The sequence below is a fragment of the Meles meles genome, chromosome 5 (assembly GCF_922984935.1).
Source record: "Meles meles chromosome 5, mMelMel3.1 paternal haplotype, whole genome shotgun sequence".
NCBI lineage: Eukaryota > Metazoa > Chordata > Mammalia > Carnivora > Mustelidae > Meles > Meles meles.
In genome coordinates, this window is record NC_060070.1 from 68,684,833 (window position 1) to 68,706,525 (window position 21,693).

The 21,693-nt window shown below is 40.0% G+C and overlaps 1 protein-coding gene across 1 annotated transcript in view; it reads left to right on the forward strand.

Annotated features, from left to right (window-relative positions):
- The window catches only part of SGK1 (serum/glucocorticoid regulated kinase 1), a 110,605-nt gene that overhangs the window by 78,461 nt on the left and 10,451 nt on the right, over nt 1-21,693 (forward strand). Inside the window, exon 3 of the mRNA XM_046005794.1 lies at nt 523-598. Within this exon, the coding sequence (XP_045861750.1) occupies nt 523-598 (76 nt within the window). The remainder of the gene's footprint in view (nt 1-522; nt 599-21,693) is intronic.

A 21,693-nucleotide genomic window follows, 5' to 3' on the forward strand; every position in this document is an offset into this window, starting at 1 on the left:
CCCATGTCGGGCTCTCTGCTCCACGGGGAGCCTGTTTCCTCCTCTCTCTCTCTGCCTGCCTCTCTGCCTAGTTGTGATTTCTCTCTGTCAAATAAATAAAAAAATAAAAATTAAAAAAAAAATAATTCTCCCTTATTATGTATTTTCCCAAGCATATATGCTGAAAGTACCTTCTCTATTATGTAGAAGTCCAAAACATGTTTCATGTGATAAGTGTCCTTACATTAATACATTGCTAATCTTACAAGGCCTCTGTGTACAGCTGTATAGTTTGCACACTGCAAAAAGCATGGGATAAGGGAGCTAGCTGAAGCTGAACTCCAGCTCCCATGTACTTATCCAGCCATGAGTCCTGGCAGTGAAACTGTTTCAGGTCAAGGGTCACCCATGATCCCAATTGGCCGGGGACTGCCACATGCACTAGCTTCAGCCTTGGAATCTTGCCTATAGAACTGTAGGATGGAAACAGTTGAAACAGTGAATCCATTTTCACATCACTTCTTTTCTCCTTATGTTTTCAAGGCGAAAGAGCCATGTAATCATGCCAGCATCCTGACCAAGCCTGACCCAAGAACCTTCTGGACTAATGATGATTCAGGTATTATTGGAAAAATGCACTCTGGCCCTGGGATGTACAGGAAGCATTTGTAGTAAAGCCCTACACAAAGCAAGGTTTGGGGGGAAATTGTGTTTTGCTTGTTTGTTTGTTTATACCTAGTCTAACACTTGGCTATACTTCACAATCAATTATATATATATTATATTTTATATATATTATATATACACAGATATATGTATATATAATACAAGTCCCTTTATTTTATCTTATTTTTTAGTCTCTAAAGCATATATATGATCAGGCAAAACTTTATGGAGTGTAAAGTATCTTCAAGCATTAGGGGCAACAGAGGAATGAGTCTCTTTCCTGGCCTGGAGGATGGAGACAAAGGATAAGGTGGCCAAATACTGGAAATTTCTCTTCCAGAGGAAGAAGTAGATTAAAAAACCGAGGGGGAGTCACACGTGAGAATACTTAGTGGAGGGTAGGCATGACTTCTATCCAGGGGTATAAACCTAGTCAGAATCAGAGGAATGTCACTTTCTGAGATCCAAGAGAATTTGCTTCAGGTTGTGTAATTAAAAATCACCCTCAGAAAAAGAGTATGGTATGGAAATGGAAGGCATTTTTTTTTTCCGTTTTTCGCAGCTGAGACACAAGGCCTAATTGCGAGAGGTAAAGACCCACTACAAATAAAAAGAGAAGGTTAAGCCAAAGGAGCTAAAATACCTAAGAGAGTGTTACCAGAGCTTTCACCTTTTCTAGTTGAAATAGGATCTAATGCAATAGAGAGCAGTAGTAGAGTAAGAGATAATACTTCATATTCATATTATGCCTCACGGCTCTATGAAGCTCATTCATAAGAATTCACGTGTTTTCGGCAACCCTGTGAAACAGGAGGGGCAGCCTATCCCACTGTCTCTGTTTGAGAGATAAAAATCAGACCCTGAAAGAGGCTGTCTGACAAAGCCAACGCTCATGACCAGAAAATACCAGAGCTGGGAGTAGGTCGAAGAGCCTGCTGGCCCAGTTCTATAACAGGCTTCCTTAGAAGAAGCTGTCTTGTGAGAACCAACGTGAGTTAAGTCCCCGCTTTAATCTTTCCTTTATAAAAGAGAGTCAGAGACTATGCCCATTAGCAGAAGCTGGAGGGGGTCCTAAGAAGGAAGTACAAAACCCTCTCGTGCCTTTTTTTTCAAAGACCAGTCTTAGAGTCTAAACTTACTATCAATTTCCTCTGTCAAAAAAAAAAAAAAAAAAAAGATTGTCTTGTTTTCTGCCTTTTGAACAGAGATGAAAAGCATGAAAGTGAATTGGCCTATTTATGCCATCATTTTGGTCCATTAGTAATACAACCACAGAATAAACAAACCATCCACTGGCTAATGCCACTAAGACCCGCCGCCCGTGTGTTGTAAAGAAGTTACGTAGAACAAGACATCACAATTAAATAATAAAAATGTTTCCTAAAATTATGTAGAGGCTGGAATTGGAAGGAAATCTGTACAGAAAATAGTGTTCAGGCACTTTCTGGAGCTGAAAAAATTATGCTACAAGAAAAACTAAGGCAAGTGGGGGGGATGCCTGGGTGACTCAGCCGGTCAAGCATCTGCCTTTGGTTCAGGTCATGATCTCAGGGATCCTGGGATAGAGTTCCACATCAGGTTCCCTGCTCAGCAGTATATCTGCTTCTCCCTCTTCCTCTCCTTTTGCCCCTCCCGTCTTGCTCGTGCTCTCTCTTTTCTCTCAAATAAATAAATAAAATCTTTTAAAAAAGAAAAAAAGAAAAGAAAAACTAATGTAGAACATATAAAGAAATAGCAATAGAAATACTTCAAATCTACACATTTAAAAAACTTTTTTAAAAATTATTTTTGTGTCATCAGTGGGGGTACAAAGATACCGTGTTCCCTCTGCTGTGGCTCATCTAGCAAAGAGCTTTTCCAGTAACCAAGTCCAAGACTAGGGTCTATGTTTAGTGATTTTGGAGGGAAGGGAATTGTTCAGTCAAATCCCAACACAAGGGTATTAAGATCTCTAACTATGGGGTGGAATTTTCTTGGCTTCTTTTAATTCAGTCAATTTTCGTCTCATATATTTCAAAGCTCTGATACTAAGCCATAAATTTTTATAAGTTTAGTTTTCTGATGAATTGATTATGTCCCACTTTATCTCTGGTAAAAGGGTTTGTGAAAAGTCTGGCGTTTTTGTTTTTTCGGTTTTTTTCCTGATATTAATATAGCCAAGCCTGCCTTCTCAAGCCTAATCTTCACATGGTATATCTTTACTATCCATTTACTTTCAACTTATCTGTCTGTGTCTTACAGTTAAAGTGCTTCATATATACACCTCTTATAGTTAGGTTTTCCTTTTAAATCCTATCTGAAAATCTGTGGGGGTTTTTTTGTTGTTGTTATTTGGAATGTTTACATCTATACCTATGTATAGCTATACAATGGGATATTATTCGGTCATTAAAAAGAATATGTATACCACATCATTTTTATTCATCCATCTAGGGATGGACACTTAGGTTGCTTCCATATCCTGGTTATTATAAATAATGCTGCAATAAACATTAGGAGTGCCTATATCTTTTCAAGTGAGTGTTTGTGTTTTCTTTGGGTAAATATCCAGTAGTGGAATTACTGAATCGAATGGTATTTTTACTTTAAATTTTTTGAGGAATCTTCATACTGTTTTCTGGAGTGGCTGCACTAGTTTGCATTCCCACCAACAGTTCAAGAAGGTTCCTTTTTCTCCACATCCTTGTCAACATTCATTATTTCTTGTGTTTTGATTTTAGCCACCCTGACAGATGTAAGGTGATTGCAGTTTTCATTTGTATTTTTGCGTGATGATAAGTGACGCTGAATATCTTTTCATGTGTCTGTTGGCATCTCTAGTTCTTCTTTGGAAAAATGTCTATTCAAGTTCTTTGCCCATTTTTAAATCATATCATTCGGTTTTTTGGTGTTGAGTTGTGTAAGTATTTTGGATACTAACCTTTTAGCAGATACGTCATCTCAAATATCTTCTCCCACTTAGTTGTTGTGTTGATGGCTTCCTATGCCGTGCAAAAGCTTTTTATTTTGGTGTAGTCCTAATAGTTTATTTTTGTTTTTGTTTCCCTTGCCTCTGGAGATGTTGATAATGTTGCTAAAGCTGATGTCCAAGAGATTCTGCCCCTGTTTTCTTTAAGGAGTTTTCTGGTTTCAGGTCTCAACATTTAGCTTCCATAGGTTCCATACAAATTTTAGGATTAGTTGGTCTGGTTCTGTGAAAAAATACTATTGGTATTTTGACAGGAACCGTACTGGATCTATAGATTGCTTGGTGTAGGAGGGACATTCTGATGATATTAATTCTTCTAATCCATAAGTTCAAAATACCTGAATATAATATGTCACCTTCCACTGCCAGCTTTAATTTTTTAACCTTTGGTTTTTGTCAGTTTGACTATGATGTGTCTTAACTAGAGTCTGTGTTCTTCAAGATGTAGACCCCTCCGGTTTAGGAATTTAAACATCCTTCTAGTCTATTAGTAGTTTTCTTAGAATTTGAATCTGAAGGATGCAATGATTTCTGCTGTGGATTCTACACTGCCCCATGTCCTTTGTTCTTCAGCATATCAGCAATCCAACTAAAACTTTTCCTAAGTGCCTTCAATTCTGTTAAGTGTAAACACCAACTAAAGCAGCTTTTCAGCCATCCTCTGCAACATGCAAACAAGTGAGCCTATAAATGGATCCTTTGCAAAGTCAGTGTTCTAGTCACAGCATGAATTTTGCTATGGGAACTTTTACCAACTCCTGAAATAATTGTGATATTATTCCATCATTTTCTATAGCAAATATATTGCAGCGAGTGGCATATTCCAGCATATTTCATGGCGTATTTCAATGGCATATTTCATATGCAGTGAATGGCATCATCAGAGTATTTTACTTATTTGACCTGATGTATAGTCCCTAGATACACAGTTTAAGTTGAGTTAACTATTAGGGGTAATTTGTCCACACTGATAGAAGGAGAGGCCAAATTTTAAATTTATTTTGTTTTGAAATAAAGGTTTACTGAGGGTCAACGCACCCTGAAATCTGGTGGGATTGTCTGGATATTTCATACTCACCGTCTTTTTGCATGACTGTCAGAGGACTGTCGCTCAGTTGCCATGCACAGCTATGGTAGCTGGAGAAACAAAAGTAATTTTTAAAAAGTTTTTTGACTGTAATATGAAGTCTATGAAATAGAAGTGGCATCTCATCATAGGAAAGAAATGGAAAATAGAGAAAGGAAGAAAATTAATCACGCATAATCCTCCTGCCCACACTTGTTTTCATTGGACTGGACTCGTGCGCGCATTCCCAACATTTGTCCTGACAATAGGCAAACAGGCTACACAAGTTTAGGCTCTTTCCTATTTTCTTTGTTTTTAGGCTTTGAAACTCGAGTTGTTTGTTTTTGCACACCTTTGTTTCTCAATTGCTGGTCCTGCAGTGGCCTGTAAGGTTCTTTTACATTAGAATATCAAGGTAAGATGAGTTCTCCACACTTTCAAAATGGGCGTTTTTCCCAGTCCTCATACTGGCTGAACAGATAATACTCTTTGCTTAGAGGAAGTCAGATAATGAAGTGATTAAACAATAAGGTTTCTTTTTGCAAAGGCCATGATTTTAACTGGGCACTTGATTTGCCAGGTGGGAAAATGGAACCCTCTGATATTCTCTCTGGGCTCTGATTTAAAGTCACCTTTTCACAAGAAAATGTAATTTTACCCTTGGGATGTTCAAAATGTCTCTATTTCTTTCAAGCTAAAAATTAAAGACCAAGAAATCATTATTGTGAAAATTTTTTCCAGAGGGAAGAAGAAATAAATTTTTTTCTTCTGTTTTTCAGGATTATTCTTTGTTTCTTTATATTTTCTAATGAGTCATCACATTTTAAAATTCAGCCCAAATTTCTGGGGATGTAGAAAGCACCAAAAAATGGCAGATTCATATGTATTCAGGAGCAGTAATAGTTTATGTACCAAATGTAGAAACAAAATGATTCACAGTTTAAAAACATATGGACTATAGAAATATTTCAGTATTTCAGAGGATACGTAAAATTAGATCATTGAGTTAATATAAGGAGAGGGAGGACTTCATTACATAGATTTTTAAAAGTGAAGAAACATAATTTCTAGACTTTTTTTCTTAAAAAGCAAAATGGTCTCATATTTATATCTAGCAAATAGTTGTTTCACCCCTCAAAGTATGACATTTTCTAACAAAACAGAAAAATGTGATACAAGTAAACAGGATCTGCTTACAAGGAAACTTTCTATCTGATACATGCCGGCCAGTGTAGACTTTGCCTCTTGTTGTTAAAGATAAACCATTTGGTAAAAATCTATGGATACATGAAGATCCTGTAAGTGGATTAACCTCATTTACTGGGGTTCTAACCACAGAAAGGTAGCTATCTCAGTAGTAAGGTCGTCGTACCCAGAGTGAGGAATTCCAGAGTTCCCCTAAAGGCCATCAGTGGCACCAGCGGCAGAGCTAGGCTTTGGAAGGACCAAGAACGCAATCATAAGGACTTTGCACTTGATGGGGTTTGGACTGACCCTATTTCTGCAACTCAAATGTTTCAAAATCCCAGACTTGGTATTAATTTCCTCTATCATAGATTGGGTAGCCATAATCATCCTGGGTTTCCTGAACCACATCTCTTTCACTCAGTTGGACCCACTCACATGACAGCTGACCAGCAAGCCTTTTGGCCAGACTTGCCAGTGAGCATGTGCAGAGCAACAGGAAATGGCTCAGCAGTTCACCTTCCGGTGTGGTTGGTGCTGAACTCCTGAGAAGGGCCGCCGGAGTTGGCCACCAACCTCAGTGCTTGTTAACCCGTGTGACTTGGACAAATGGTTTCACCCTTCTGTACTTCCCCTTCTTTCACCTGCAAAAAATGGGATATTTATAGTAGATCACAGAGTTTTGTGAGGGTTAAAGGAAAGAATGCAGGTAAATGTACTCAGAATGATATCCAGCATATAGCTTGGGGTCAACTTATGTTAGCTCTTCTTACTTGTAGAAGAATGATGCCATTTAGGCACATCTGAACACAGATACCCCTGCTCTATTTAGGGCTTACAAACCATGGGTTGAAAGAATACATTTTATTTTGTCATTGCTGTTACTGTCTCTTACTTTACTGGACCTATAGCTTGTTTTTTTCTCCCTGGACCACAAAGCGCATTATTCACTGTCAACCGTTATCTGGTTCCCCAGACACAAGACTGATAAGTTTCCTGAAAATAGACATATGGCTGGACATAAAATCCTCAAGCTGGAAAGAACCTTAGACATGGCCTAGTCATTTAGATAAAATATCACCTTCTTCAGCAAGTATCTGTAAAGCAAAAAACACTTCATTTTCACATGACTTTAACCTTTTCCCATGTTTTAGAGGGTTCCAAGTTCAAGGACGAGTTATTTATTCCAGTGAGTAGCAGAGCATCATTTCAGAACTCCTCTGTTTAAAGATAGAGTCTGCTCATCTAGCATTTAAGTTATAGTTTGGTGGCAAAAGTTTGTCAAACCCAATCCTCCTGATTGCCCTGCTTCCAAGTGTGTGATATGTGACTGCAGACTCAGGTCAGCTCAGCACAGAGAAGCCCCTTCCTCTCCCTCAGACTGGGGAAATTAAGAGTTTAGCTTTCTGAAACTTTACAGTTGGAGCAAAATCTGTTTCTGCCTTTGTTAAACTCACAATTGTCTCTTCCTCTGTGTGATGACCAAAATTACTTGTTATTGTTGTTGTTTTACCCAAGGCTGAACGAACAGTGTTTCACAATGGCTGACTTTTCTGTTTCCAGAACTCTTTTTAAATGTTTTCACACACTACTTCCTTGCACCCATTTTATCCAGATCATTCATTTCATGTCTAAGATCTTTGATTTTCATGTTACTATTTTATTAAGGGCATTTTATTATGGCTAAAAATAGTACCAGAAAATTTTCTCCCTTAAAAAATGCGAGGAAAGTACATTAAATTCAACTTCATAGTTTTCGCAGTTATTTTCTCACATTTTAATGGATATTTTGTTTTATTAGTTTGCGTCAGACTAATTAGACAGATTTTTTAAATGTAGTGGATTTGGGTAGCAGCTGATGTGAAGATGTCCTAACGTATTTTATTATTTTAAATATGCTGATATAGTCTGCCTCTAATAGCTTTGCTTTTGCCCAAGAAAAGGTATAATACATGAGACAATATTTCAGGAGGTTATATGTCTATCACAGGAAAAGCCAATGAAAAAAGGGCTTGGGATTGTTGTCTTAATAACAGAAGCATTTTATTTAGTCAAATATAAACATAGTTTTCAAAATGTGAAGAAAAACTACTTTTCAATTTTATAATTGTACCTTATAAAGAGAACAGGTCAGTGACTGATAATGCAAACAGGCTATCTCAGGGATGAAAGGGCCCATGAAAAGGGATAGAAAGGGAGGTATTGGGAATGGAGGGGTGGGATGCACGGTGGCAGGAGGAGCATGGGGATATGGAGAAGTATACATACCCAGGATGCTCAAAATGAAAACAGAATTGGAATTTAGGTCAGAGAGCCTCCAGCAAGTCCATCTGTAAAATGGAGAGATAGTGGAAGTAAATCAACTCTAAGATGCTTTCTTATTCAGAAACTCTTATTTGTTGAAGACTCAAATTGATCGTAAAAAAGAAAGTGAAAATGAAGTCAGGAAAAAAAAATAGCTCAGTGTGAATTGGGGCCTTTGCACAAACTTCAGTGAACAGTGTAGCTCTGGGGGCCCACCTTTCTCTCCTCTAAAATACGTGGCACTGGGTGTTGTATGTAAGTGAAGAATCAATGAAATTTTACTCCTGAAACCAATATTGTACTGCTTGTTAGTTAAAATTTAAATTTAAAAAAAAAAAAAAAAGAGGAAAGAAATACGTGGTGATCAGCTCTTCCACTGATTAAAATTTTGGTCCTAAGAGGAAAATTTTATGTGACTAGTTCATCTGCGCTGTTCTTGTAGGTATAACATTACATAAGACACTTGCCTTTTCAAATTTTCTTCCCATACCTCACCTCATCTGATCCTTCCAACTGCCCTGTGGGATTAACAAAATGGGTGTTAACCCAGAGGATACTTGAAGAACTTAAGTGTTTTGCCCAGAGCTAAATGTTGAGTCATAAATACTAAAATACAGAACTGATACCAGATCTGGAAACTCGTCCAGCTCTCCTGCTACAACTTCATGAAGGTAAGAAGGGAACTTTGTAATGAAAGTCACTTGAATGTCGGTACAGTGTTTGAGGAAAGGACAGAAAGTCAAGAATGAGATTTAGACTGAGATGTGGCCTTGCCACAGGTGGGGGAGCTGACAAAAGGAAGAAATTAAAGTAAATGCAGGCTTTGTCTTATAGGAGGGAGGTATAAGGTTTCCCTTCCTGCCCAGCACTCTGCTGGGTTCTATGGGGAAAAGGAGCAACAGTTTTCCCCTTGTAAGTTCAGGTAGATAAACTGGACAGACACCTGTAGGATATGAACAAAATAATGTAAATCCAAATTAAAATAATTACAGCTGCCTAGGGATATGTGAAGGACTATAATTTAGAAGAGACGGAAAGGCCGATTATTTCACTGGTGTTAAGCAGATCTTTCAGTGTCAGAGAAACCTAGATTTGCATTCTGGTTTTACCTTTTCTAGCTATGTTGTATCACACAGCTAATGCTTACCCCTTTAAGCCTCAGGTCTTAAGAACATATAGGGGGTAGTAAGTTCTTCATATGTTTCTTAGGAGGATCAAATGTGAAATTGCAAAAAAACAAAAAACAAAAACAAAAACAAAAAAACAGAACACTAAAATATAGTGCGTGCCACTCAGAGTAGTCATTCAATGTTAGCTATTGTAATAGATGTACTATAGGACTTACAGAGAGGAACACGTTCATTTCTGCTTATCCACATGCCCCTGGTAACACCAGGTATGCTGGGGTTGGAACAAGTAGAGGAGCTAGTCCTTAAAAAAAAAAACTCCATGAGGATATTTGAACATGGTTTATGGAATAATTCTATTAACTGATGCCAGTTGACAACGGTAGAGATCGCCTTGGAAGTAGAGTGATTCCAGTGGGAAAAAATAAAGAAACAAGAAAGAAGCTCGAGAAATGGGTTAGCAGGAATATTGTAGAGGGGTTCATAGCTCCTCAGGGCCTTTTCACACTGATAGAATCTGTTCTTGATTCTATGAGTACCAGGAAGTGGGAACAGCAGTGCTGGTCAAATGAAAGCCCTAAGTTTACCATTAATACCATAGTTTCAAACATTAAAACAAAGAGAAAAAGAGGATTTAGCATACGGGCTGTGGATGGTCCTCTACACACATGAGTGCATGAATACAAGAGAGCGAAGGTAAGTCGTGGTTGGGTTATTTTTAGAAATGTCAGGGAATCTGCAATGATCTAGCTGCATGCCTTCATCCCATCTCTTTGTGAGACAAATTATCCGAAAGTAGTCAAAATCAGAAAGGCTGGCTCTGGGAAGAACAATAATTGGCTTATGTGGGACAGATAAGATGTCAGATCCCCAGTTCATCTTCTAACAAGGCTTCCTGTGTTAGATAGTCTTATTTCTGGAAGTAACCTACCTAGGTCTTGTGTGTTTGTTCTTTGTTCTTCTTTGATATCTTGATGTAAATGCATTTTCAAGCATTTTCAAAACGTTAAAATCTTACCATTTTTTATATGAATGCCATACACAATGTAGATTCTGTATCACATACAAATACACGTAACATATTGTGTGTAATATTAATGCTAACCCTGTATAACTGTTTTAAGATATGGGGAAAAAATTACAGTCCTGACAGACCTTACAAGATCCCCATTAACCTTACAGAAAGTGATAATCCTAAGGAAAATGAAAATCCTGAGAAAAGTAGACAGGAAGTGGGAAGAAATAAGAAGGAGGCAGAGGAAGGTGGCAGCGGGGGCTTAGACAAGAACTGTGTGTGTTGGGCTCATTTCTGCCCTTTGGTTATTTGTTCCCATTGTAAAAGGAAAAGTCAGAAGGCAGTGGGCCATTGGTGATGCTTCCAAGAGCAGCTTGGGGAGGTAAAAGTACAGTATTTACAATGTGGTAAAGAAGAAAAACAATGCTTTTGCTCTTAAAAGGTAAACTCAAGGCTTATGAAACAGGACTTGACAAACTAGATTTATGTTGGTTATATAAAAAGATATATAAACAACACGATTTGAAGAATGAATTCCAAGCAGGTCTATCATGATGATCTATGCCTATGTTCTAAGGCTTTTGATTTTTAAGCAATATTTTATGAATTGTGAAACAGAACCCTTGTAGATGCTGACAGTATTAGTCTTATCTCTTTGGAATAGTCATTTGCTCTAAATGAGAGTAGAGTACAGTGGAATTTTAAATATAAAGCTTTATAAGCAAATAACATTACAGCAACTTCTCTAAGTGACCATATTGATTTAGAAAGTGAGGCATTCTTCATGATACCTATCATCTGTTCACATCTAATTTCTTCTCTGTGATGTTCCTGCAGTCTAGACAAAGCTTCTTTTCTTTTTTTTTTTAAAGATTTTATTTATATCTTTTGTGCAGTGGTAATTATGGAACAAGCTTGGTATTATCTACACACACACACACACACACACACACACACACACACACAAACAGAAGTAGTTAAAATATCTGAAAGTCTTAGCCAAACCATCAAATCGTTCTTTTAGGACAACCAATCTTATTTGTTAAAATAATTCTCTAATCACAGCTCAAAAACAAATAGTACTATCAAAAGTGTCTGACGGTATAACCATATGCTCTTAGAAAATTTGGCAATGACAACTAATCATAGTTCTGATCCAGGATATAATAATAAAAAACAAAAATAAATATACTGCCATTAACTCGTCTAGAATAAACATCTCCCATTGCAATGTGTCACCTGAGCAAAGGATCATGGCTTTAAATATGCTCCTTAGGGTTCTAAAGAGGAATAAGTAGGAGAATTTGTGGTGGGCCCAGCAGAGAGACTTAGTCATTAAATATGTCCAGCATTTACTGTACATTGATAATGTGCAAGGCATATGTTAGGAAATGAGGAAAGACAAGTGTACCAAATAATCCTGCTTTTTTAATGTCTCTAATTACTAGAAAAGTACAGACATGTGCATAGATTCCTACCAACCCTGCTCAGCTGAGGGGGTCACTGCTAGTGGGGATGGGACCATGAGGTTACTGGTGGTCTTCGGGGTTGGGGACAAGCTTTAAAACTTCCCAGTAAGCTCTGTGGAAAATGAAGGCCTGCTCTCTCTCCCAATATTCTAGGAATAACCAGTCATGGAGGCATAATGGACGCCTCCCTAAGTCATGGATATCAAGAAGTAACATTTTCTTGGGGCTACTTGAGGCATCAGAAGGACTCAGGTGCCATATTCTAGTACCCAGAGTGTTCAGCAACCTCAAATTGCCAAGTTGTGGTTCTGTTGTGTAAAACATAAAATATGTTTTAGGTAACCCTCTGGATTTTCCACGAAAATTATCCAGTGCTAAGATAATGCCTTCCATACTTTGACTCGATATTTTTCAAATACATTAAGTGGTTGGTCAATTAGTATAGTTAGGGCATCACTAATATTTTTTGAATTTTTGCTTAGTAAGCTGATGCAGTGCCCAATTTTCACAAGGTTACAAAGAATATTGTAAATTATTAGCTAAATGAAGAGTGGGAGGACAAGAAAAACAACAAAACCCAAATATCAAAGCTAGCCAGGAATGTTCTAAAAATAGTGAATTGTACTCAAATCTACTAAGTGCTAAGAAAGTGGCAAATGATGTAGAATCCTCAGGAAATAAAAATCCAAGCACTTAGTATCAAGTCAATGGGTTAGTGCATTTCCAAATCTCTGTGTGAGATGAAGCTTGCGTGTGACCCCCTCGGGTTATAAGTGACGCTGTTGAGATAAAGACACCTCTAAACACAATCATGGAAGCAGATAGCTGCAATCCTCATTCCTTTCTGGCACACTGTTGAAGGACAATGGTGAAGGAAATCCTTTCAGTGGTCAGAACTGAATAGCAGTTCACATGGTTGCTCATTTCGCTTGGAAGGAGAACTGGCCAGACATGTGATTACATATCCATTCATGGGAGATGGCTAATGATTTGGCTGGATGCTCAGGCAATAAAAATGGGTGACAAGGAAGTCTAGGGAAGAGAAATATAGATAAATTTCCCTGAATAGGCAAAAAATGTGAAGATGCTTGTGTTCCATGTGAATGACTTCCAAAGGGTGACCTCAGCAGAAGAAGATGTTAATAATCAAGTGGATAGGATGGCCCGTTCTGTGGATGTCAGTCAGCCTCTTTCCCAGCCACCCCTGTCATCGCTAAATGGGCTAGTGAACATAGTGGCCATGGTGGCCAAAATGGAGGTTATAGGTGGGCTCAGCAACATGGACTTCCATTCACCAAAGCCAGCCTAACTACAGCCATGGCTGAGTACCCAGTCTGCCAGCAGCAGAGACCAATCCTGACTTCTGATGTCACACCATTCCCCAGGGTGATCAGCCAACTATCTGGCAAGCAGGTTATATCCAAACCTCCCATCGTGGAAGGGACAGCCTCTTGTTCTTACCAGAACATACACTTACTCCGGATACAGATTTGCCCTTCTTGCACACAATGCTTCTACCAAAACAATCATCCATTGATTTACATAATACCTTATCCATCATAATGGGTATTCTACACAGCACTGCTTCTGATCAAAGAACTAACTTCATGGTAAATGAAGTATGGCAGGAGGCCCTATGTTCATGGAATTCAATGGTTTTACCATATTCCCCAATACCGTGAGGTGACTGACTTGATAGTGGAATGGCCTTTTGAAGACTCAGTTCTGGTCCCAGTATGGTAATACTTTGCAGGGCTGGAGTGAGGTTTTCCAGGAGGCTATAAGCGTTCTGAACCAATACATGTACTGGTTCTCCTATAGCTGGGGTTCGTTGATCCAGAAGTCAAGGAGCAGAAATGGTAGTGACGCTACTCACAATTAGCCCTAGTGACCTCCTAACAACATTTTTGTTTCTTGTCTTCCCAACTTTATGCTATGCTGGCCTAAAATCTTGGTTCCAAAGGGAGGAATGAATGCTTCCACTGGGAGACACAGTAATGATTTCATTGAACTGGAACTTAAGACTGCCACTCAGCTACTTTGGGCTCTTTATGCCCCTAAATCAGCAGGCAGAGAAGGGAGGTACTATGCTGGGTGTGATGATTGGTCCTGATGACCAAGGAGAAATTACATTGTCACTCCATAATGGAGGTAAGGAAGAGTATATTTGGAATATAGGAGATCCTTCTAGCAGTCTCTTACTGTTACCACACTCTTTGATTAAATTCAGTGGAAAACTACAAAAACCCAATGCAGACAGGACTACTAATGGCTCAGACCCTGTTGGGAAGGAAAGTTTGCATCACCTTATTAGGCAAAGAACCACAACCAGTTGAGATGCTTGCTAAAGACAAATAGGTAGTAGACTAAAATGGTTATAAATACCAGTTGTGACCCCATGACCAATTACAGAAACAAGGACTGTGATTGTCATGAATATTTCTTCCTTATTTGTTATGAATATGTTTGTGTTTGTGTATGTAAATCTCTTTGTTTTCTTCCCTCTCTTATCCTCTTGTCATGTAACATAAGACACATTGACTTTATATCACAGTATTTAAGTTATAGGATATCAAAAAGAATAAAGATCCCACAGGAACTTCACATCCTCTTCTGGGGAAAAGGTTATTAGGTTTTCAGTTAAATGCAGGATAGTTGCACGATATTAGGTGAAAGTATTGACCTTATGATTGTCTTTATATGAAGATTAAATATAATTTAAGAAGATGCGTATGAGTGCCAAATTCACAGGAGATGAGCTTGTGATAGTTAATTTTATGTATCTACTTGGCCAGGCCACAGTGCTTAGATATTTGGTGATGCATTATCTTAGATGTTTCTACAAGAGTATTTTCTGTATGAGGGTAACATTTAAATCAGTGAACTTTGAGTAAAACAGATTGTCCTCCATGATGTGGGTGAGTTTTATCCCAACAACTGAACAGCAGAAGGCTTTAACAGGACAAAAACTGACCTCCCTTGAGCAAGAAGGAATTCGATCAGCAGATGACCTTCAGACTTGAGCTGCAACATTACTTCTTTCCTGGGTCTGCAGCCAACAAGTCCACCCTATAGATTTTGGACCTCCATAATTACATAAGCCAATTTAAAAAAATCTCTCTCCCTGTCTCTCTCTGTACACACACACACACACACACACACACACACACACGCGTAATAATATGTACATATATGTGTGTGCATGTATATACATATGTAAACACACACTATTAGCTCTGCTTCTCTAGGGAATCCTGACTAACATACATGGAGGTCCATGTAATCACAGAGACCTGAAAACGCAGTTGCTCACTGACCTGCTCCTTGTACACGCACCTGGTCACTTCTGACAACCTAATGGTCATTCTGCTATGGCTTTCAAATGACACACTAGGAGTGCCTGGGTGACTTAGTTGGTTACGTGTCTGCCTGCAGCTCAGGTTATGATCCCAGGACCCTGGGATCAAGTCCCACAGCAAGCTCTCTGCTCAGTGGGGAGCCTGCTTCTCCCTCTTCTCCCCACTCATGCTCTCTTATGCTGTCTCTGTGGCTATCTCTGTCTCTCTCTCTCTCTCAAATAAATAAATTTTAAAAATAAAAATAAACAAAGCAACATACCAGATGCTGCACAACAGGGACCTACCATCGTGTAGAAAGAATATTTTAAAAAGAAAATAAAGTAGGAGTGTTTTGTAATAATTTTCATTCAGGGAAATGTTCATCTTGGAGAATCATTAGTTGAATGACAGAAATCAAAGAGGTTATGACAGCCTGCTTTTCTATAAACCAAATTCATATGGTATCATTAATGAGGAGGGTTTTCCCTCCCTTTATTCCTAAGTATCCACAAATACACTGGGACATCTTGCTACCATCATCTACTGAGCGCACATCTGCTTTCACAGATTCTGCAGGAACTCATTGAAGCTGGTCAGAGACTTTGAGAGAGAGCGCCGATTGCACCACTCTGGGAAAGATAGTTTGCTATTTCTTTAAACTTTAAAAACAAACAGAGTTCTCCTTAGTCAACTACAAACATCTCACGAATGTGATCATGGCACCTGCAAAACTGGGGAGGTTCATAAAGGGAACAGGCCAGAGGGCCTTCAGCAGAAAGCAGAAGTATCATGGAACCTAATGGATTCTCACTTTAAAATTCTATCTTAATCGCGAAGCATTGAGGGAGGGCAATGGAAAATTTAGGGAGCAAGTTTAAAAGGGGAGAAAAAAGAGGTTACGTTTTTCTGACCTGTTGGAAGACTATCTGTGGTTCTTGGAAGAAGAGTCTAAATTGGCATTTTACCAAGCTGGGCAGAGGAGAGCCTAGATGGCCACCTTCCCAATGGTTTGATTCCCTGGACTTGACAAAGTATCCATTGAATGTTATCTGTAAAAAAGAGTATATATTACAGTTTTCTTGAAAAATGGTTATTCAATATGATTGTTCAGTGACCTCATTAGACCACGGGAATGGCCTTGATTTCAAAATCTTCATTGTACCTCATTCATAAAATTTGGTGCCTCAGTTTTCTGAAGTTGAGTAGCATAATATGTAATATGTAACAAAATACATGAACTCAAGAGTTTTTTGTCTGGTTTCATTTTCTCTTGCTTTTCATAGTGAGTTGTAAAGGAATTGCTAAGAAAACGTACCCTTGATTATTAGGTAAAGGGAGGAAAATCAAACTTGGTTGAGAATCTATTCTGTGCCCAGCAATATATCAGGGGCATATTACTAAGTCATTTCATTTATTAAGCACTTGGTTTGGGCCACACACTCTTCTGGGCACCAGAGATACTATGGAGAATAAAACAGATATTCCTGTCTTAGAGAGACTGCTTTCTAGTGCAAGGAGACAGACAATGAACCCACGAAAAATGTCAGATAATAAAACTAACATGCAGATAATTGGAATAGGGTGAATGACAAATGATTGCCAGCTGGTTAGTTTAGGTCCACTGTGTAAGTGATATTTACTCTGAGATCTAAACAGCAAGAAGGATCCAGCCATGGGAGCACCAGGAGGAAATCATCCCAGGGGGAGGGTATGGCATAGATAAGCTCCCAAAGACAGACACAAGGTTGGCTTTGAAAAAGGAACAGAGCCAAGATGGCGCAGGCCTGGAGAGCAAAGGGAAAAGTGGAAAGGGGGAAGCAGAGTAAGGCCTGATTAAAGACCGTTAGTTAGGCAAGAAACATGAATCTTGCCCATGTGGTCTCATCTTCAAGGAACTCAACAGTCCAGAGAGGCACTTGAGATGTAAATAACTAAGCCACAAAATCCCTAACTAAGGCTACAGTGGGGGTGGTAGGTAGAGAGGGGGAGGTGCCAAAGGATTAGACACATGAGGCTGTTCTTGGAACCAAGAATTTCCTTTTAGATTTATCTTCTTCCAGACAATCACAGCTATAGGAGTACTTCCAGCTTAGTCCTCACTTGAAAAAGTTAAGTATTCCAAATGGTTAAATTTGCCTAAGACTATATTTTAATGGCATTTAGGCATAGCTGGGCCTTAGAGAAACTAGAAGTATCTGTATGCTTACATTTGCTTTTGGGAAAACACTGTCCAATTTAGCCAAATACATATGGGCCATGCCCCTCCTTGAGTGTGGCAATGTTGCCCATCTTGAGTATCTTTCCTAGAACCAGGACTAAGCACACCACCTGGCACAAAACAGTGCTCCATAGAGGTCTGAATGACTAAAACTAACGACCACACACACTCAGTTGGACTTGGTTCTTCTTTCCCTGAGGACAAGCTGAATAACAGAGGAAAAACATCTTCTGTGCTAGCTAGCCTTCTCTGTCCTGCTTTCAAGGACCCCACCCTCTCAATAGGCCCAAATGTGCTTTCTATTGTCTGCCAACCACCCTAAACAATTAAAAACTAAGCTGGGTTAGCTTTTAGCTTAGTCCCTGCTTTTTCTACTTAAACTTTAGCTTTGCTTGATAAATAAGTATTTATTCCCTTATCATGGCATTTAGTACTTCGATACAACCCATTCTGGAGCATTGTCTGCGGGGAGATCAAAAGAGGAGTGGAACATCTGAAGAACAAAATGAATTGTCTTTTCAGGCCTTTGATGGAAGTCCCATCATGCCGGCCTGTCCTTGGCCTAGCAGATTAAGTGGCCCATACGGTTCATGGGTTTAAAGCACAGTCCATAACCATTATTGTCTTGAGTTGTGGGAGCCATTTGTGTTGTATGATATGTTCTGTTTGTAGCTGTGATGTGTGCAGGGTGGGGAGGAGGAGCCTAGACATGTCTTAGGTCCTGCGTGAGATCCAACCTAAATTCTCTATTTCGGTTACTTTTTGTAACTTATATTAAGTTAGCACCCCCATTATACAGATCAGCAAGGCTTAGAGAATCCTTCGTCTTGGATCTCACAGGTAATGAGCCTCAGGGGTAGCCAACCAAGGGGACCACAAGGACCCCCGCCTTCAGCAAGCTGCGGACATTCCAGAGCTTGCTAAGGGAGGTAACATAAATGTATATGTAACTTCCATTCAGGATTGAAATTAAAAGGAAATTCCCTAAACTGTTTTACATTCAAATGATCCCCATCAACCTTCCACCAGCCATCCTATCCCTGGTTTTTCCCATGTCGGTTACAGTTACATTTATCTTATTTTGTTCCGGCAATTTGTAGGCAGGGTTTACAGGAAACAATCCTTGGTTAGGATGAGCTTCTGTTGCTGCTTGCTAGATAAATTATAGGGTCATAAATGGGAGAGATTTAGGGAGAGATTTATTCTGGGCAAATTAAAGCTTTCAGGTTTCCCTTCAGTCTGGCAAAAGCTGTCTGCCAAAAATCCAGGTTCCTTATTTACTCTTGGCACATGGTAAATGGAGTGGGGCTGAAAGAGAGCCCTTTATACTGTCTTCATGTAGGTTACAACTTTGATATGTGTGTCTCTGAAGCCCAGCCTGGGAAGACTTTTCAATCAAGCCTGTGCTGCCTGAATGTTAGGCTGGGCTGGGGACTGACAGAGAAAGGGAGTGCAGGTGTGTATTCACCTGGGACAGAGTGAAGGAAGAGGTTCTGAAGGCCAAAGCCCTCTGGATTTGCTTGTCTCAATGCCTGGCATTTTATCATTACAAATCAATATTTTTGAATTGCCAGAGGCCTTTTAAAACCCAAACGCCTGGGTCACCTGGATGGCTCAGAAGGTTAAGCAGCTTAGACTCAGGTCATGATGGGGGTGGGGTGGGGCAGGAAGTCCTGCGATCTAAAGGGGTCTGGCTCCCTGCTCAGCAGGGATCCTGCTTCTCCCTCTCCCCACTCCTTGCTCTTGCTCTCGCTCTCTCTCTCTCTCTCCTTTAAGAAAAGCAAAGCAAAGAAAAGAAAAAGATGGGGATAAGGTGGTTTTCAGCCTGTGCTAGACCCCTTGGTTTGTTGCTAGCTAGATTACCATTCCTCCTCTGTTGAGAGCTACCATCAGCCTCCTTTCCTGATTGAAATAAAAAACTTACTACCAGACCATGGCCCTATCCCACCAGCTTTCCTGTGGTGCGACTTTCTAGGAGAGGTAGATATAGAACATTGGTGTCATTCCCTGCCTCTGTGAGATTGTTCTACCCTGTGACAGATTAGAGCTACCCTTGTCTAAACTCTCATCCATCTCCCAGCTATGTGAATTTCCCATTCCAACTTCCAACTTCTTCCTTTATATGTCTGTGCGTGTAAACTTGTTCATTTTTAATGAGCCAGGGGTATTTTTTAAAAAGCAAATATCCTTGGGAGGAGTAATAGTTGAGTTATCGATCACACGTTGGTTTGAATGAACTTTCCAAAATATACTGGAATGTGTCACCTTAAAAGCATTGGTGGGAAACCAAACCAAACCAAACCAAACAAAAAAAACACAATTAAAAAAAAGGTAAAAGCCTTGGTGGAATAATTTTCCTTATGGCCTTTAATCCTTTCTCAGTAGGGCTCAGTGTGTCTTTGTAGGTGACTCCCCACCTGTGCCCTCCCTGGGTGAGTGCTGTGCATCAGCATACCTCCTGCATCCTGCAGTGTCTGAAGCACAGTTCTGAAAGAATCTGTTGATGGATGGGTGCTCTCCAGCCATGCCTAGATCTGTACCAGAAACAGAGATACCTGTGCAAACTAATACTTGGCAGGCCTTTAAATGAACACATTTTTTTTTAAAGATTTTATTTATTTATTTGACAGATAGAGATCACAAGTAGGGAGAGAGGCAGGCAGAGAGAGAGGAGGAAGCAGGCTCCCTGCCCAGTAGACAGCCCGATGCGGGGCTCGATCCCAGGACCCCGGGATCACGACCTGAGCGAAAGGCAGAGGCTTTAAACCACTGAGCCACCCAGGCGCCCCTAAATGAACACATTTTTAAGACACGGTTAATTCCGTAAGTATTGAGATTGGAGAAGAGGAGGCAGTGAGAGGGAGAGACAGATTTATGCCACTAGGATTTTTTTTTTTTATTTCATTTGAAAGTGCTGCTTTGGGGGCGCCTGGGTGGCTCAGTGGGTTAAAGCCTCTGCCTTCAGCTCAGGTCATGGTCCCAGGGTCCTGGGATAGAGCCCCGCATCTGGCTCTCTGCTCAGCAGGGGGCCTGCTTCCTCCTCTCTCTCTGCCTGCTTCTCTGTGATCTCTGTCTAATAAATAAATAAAATCTTAAAAAAAAAGTGCTGTTTTGGACACTTGGGTGGCTCAGTCAGGTAAGCCTCTGCCTTCCGTTCAGGTCATGATCGCAGGGTCCTAGGATAGAGCCCCACTTTCAGGCTCCTTGCTCAAGGAGGAGACTGCTTTTCCCTCTGCCTGCCACTCTCCTTGCTAGTGCTTTCTGTCATACATACATACATACATACATACATATATACATACATACATATATACATACATATATACATACATACATACATACATACATACATACATACACACATACATATATATACACACTGTTTTACTATCACAGCAGTAGCAAGGGCCCTGTTCATTTTGTTTGTGCGAGAGGTTCAAGTAAGGGCCCTATTTCCAAATCATTCCAGAGATGCTACATGGCACCTCAGAGTAAGGTACTCCTGCTTTCTTCTGCCTAGAATGACATTCCTCCTTGGTCCCCAGCTGACCTTTCCAGGATCACCCAAATATTACACTTTATGGGAGACTTTCCTCAACAACTACACGTCTGCTGCTTCTCCCCAGTAGAAAATTCCCCTCTCTCTTCTTCTAAGGTAGATGGCTGGGACCCCTGTTTTAACATTCATCATATCCTCTCATAATTTATGCAAGTGCTCCTTGCTCAGAATGACAGCTTCTGTGAATTTCAAATAACGGGATTAGTCATATTTGTGTCCCCTGAGCTTAATATTCATACTTACTTAATAAATGCTTGTTAAATGCTTGCACGAACAAATGGAAGGGAGGGAGGAAGAGAGGGAAGGAGGGAGGAAGGGAGGTCAGGAGGGAAGGAGGGGGAAAGCCAGGGAGAGAGGGAAGGAGAATCAGGTCAATACCTCCTGGGGCGATTAGCTGAGAGCAGGGCTTTGAGACAGCTGGCAGTAGCAGGGAGGAGGGCGGAAGGCAATACTTCACAGTCTGCAGGACCACAGAGCTAAGGGGGGCTGTGGGTGGGAAGTGAAGCAGGAGAAGCACCGCAGCTCACTTCAGTGACAGAGGTTTATAGGGAGGAGATAAATCTGGTTTCAAAAGCAAGTTTGGCCACTTCACAATTTTGCCTATCATCTGCTCAACTCAGAAGAAAAATAACAATTGCCTAATCGTCAATAGCTGAAGAGTGTTGTTAGCACAACCCAAGGCCTCTCTACTAGACAGCCACATGTATGTTATGTCGCAAAACCCTATTCCAAGGTTCTTCCAGTGGAGAGCCCTGCTTTATGCAAAAACCACAGTCTTGGGAAGAAATATGCCCTGCAG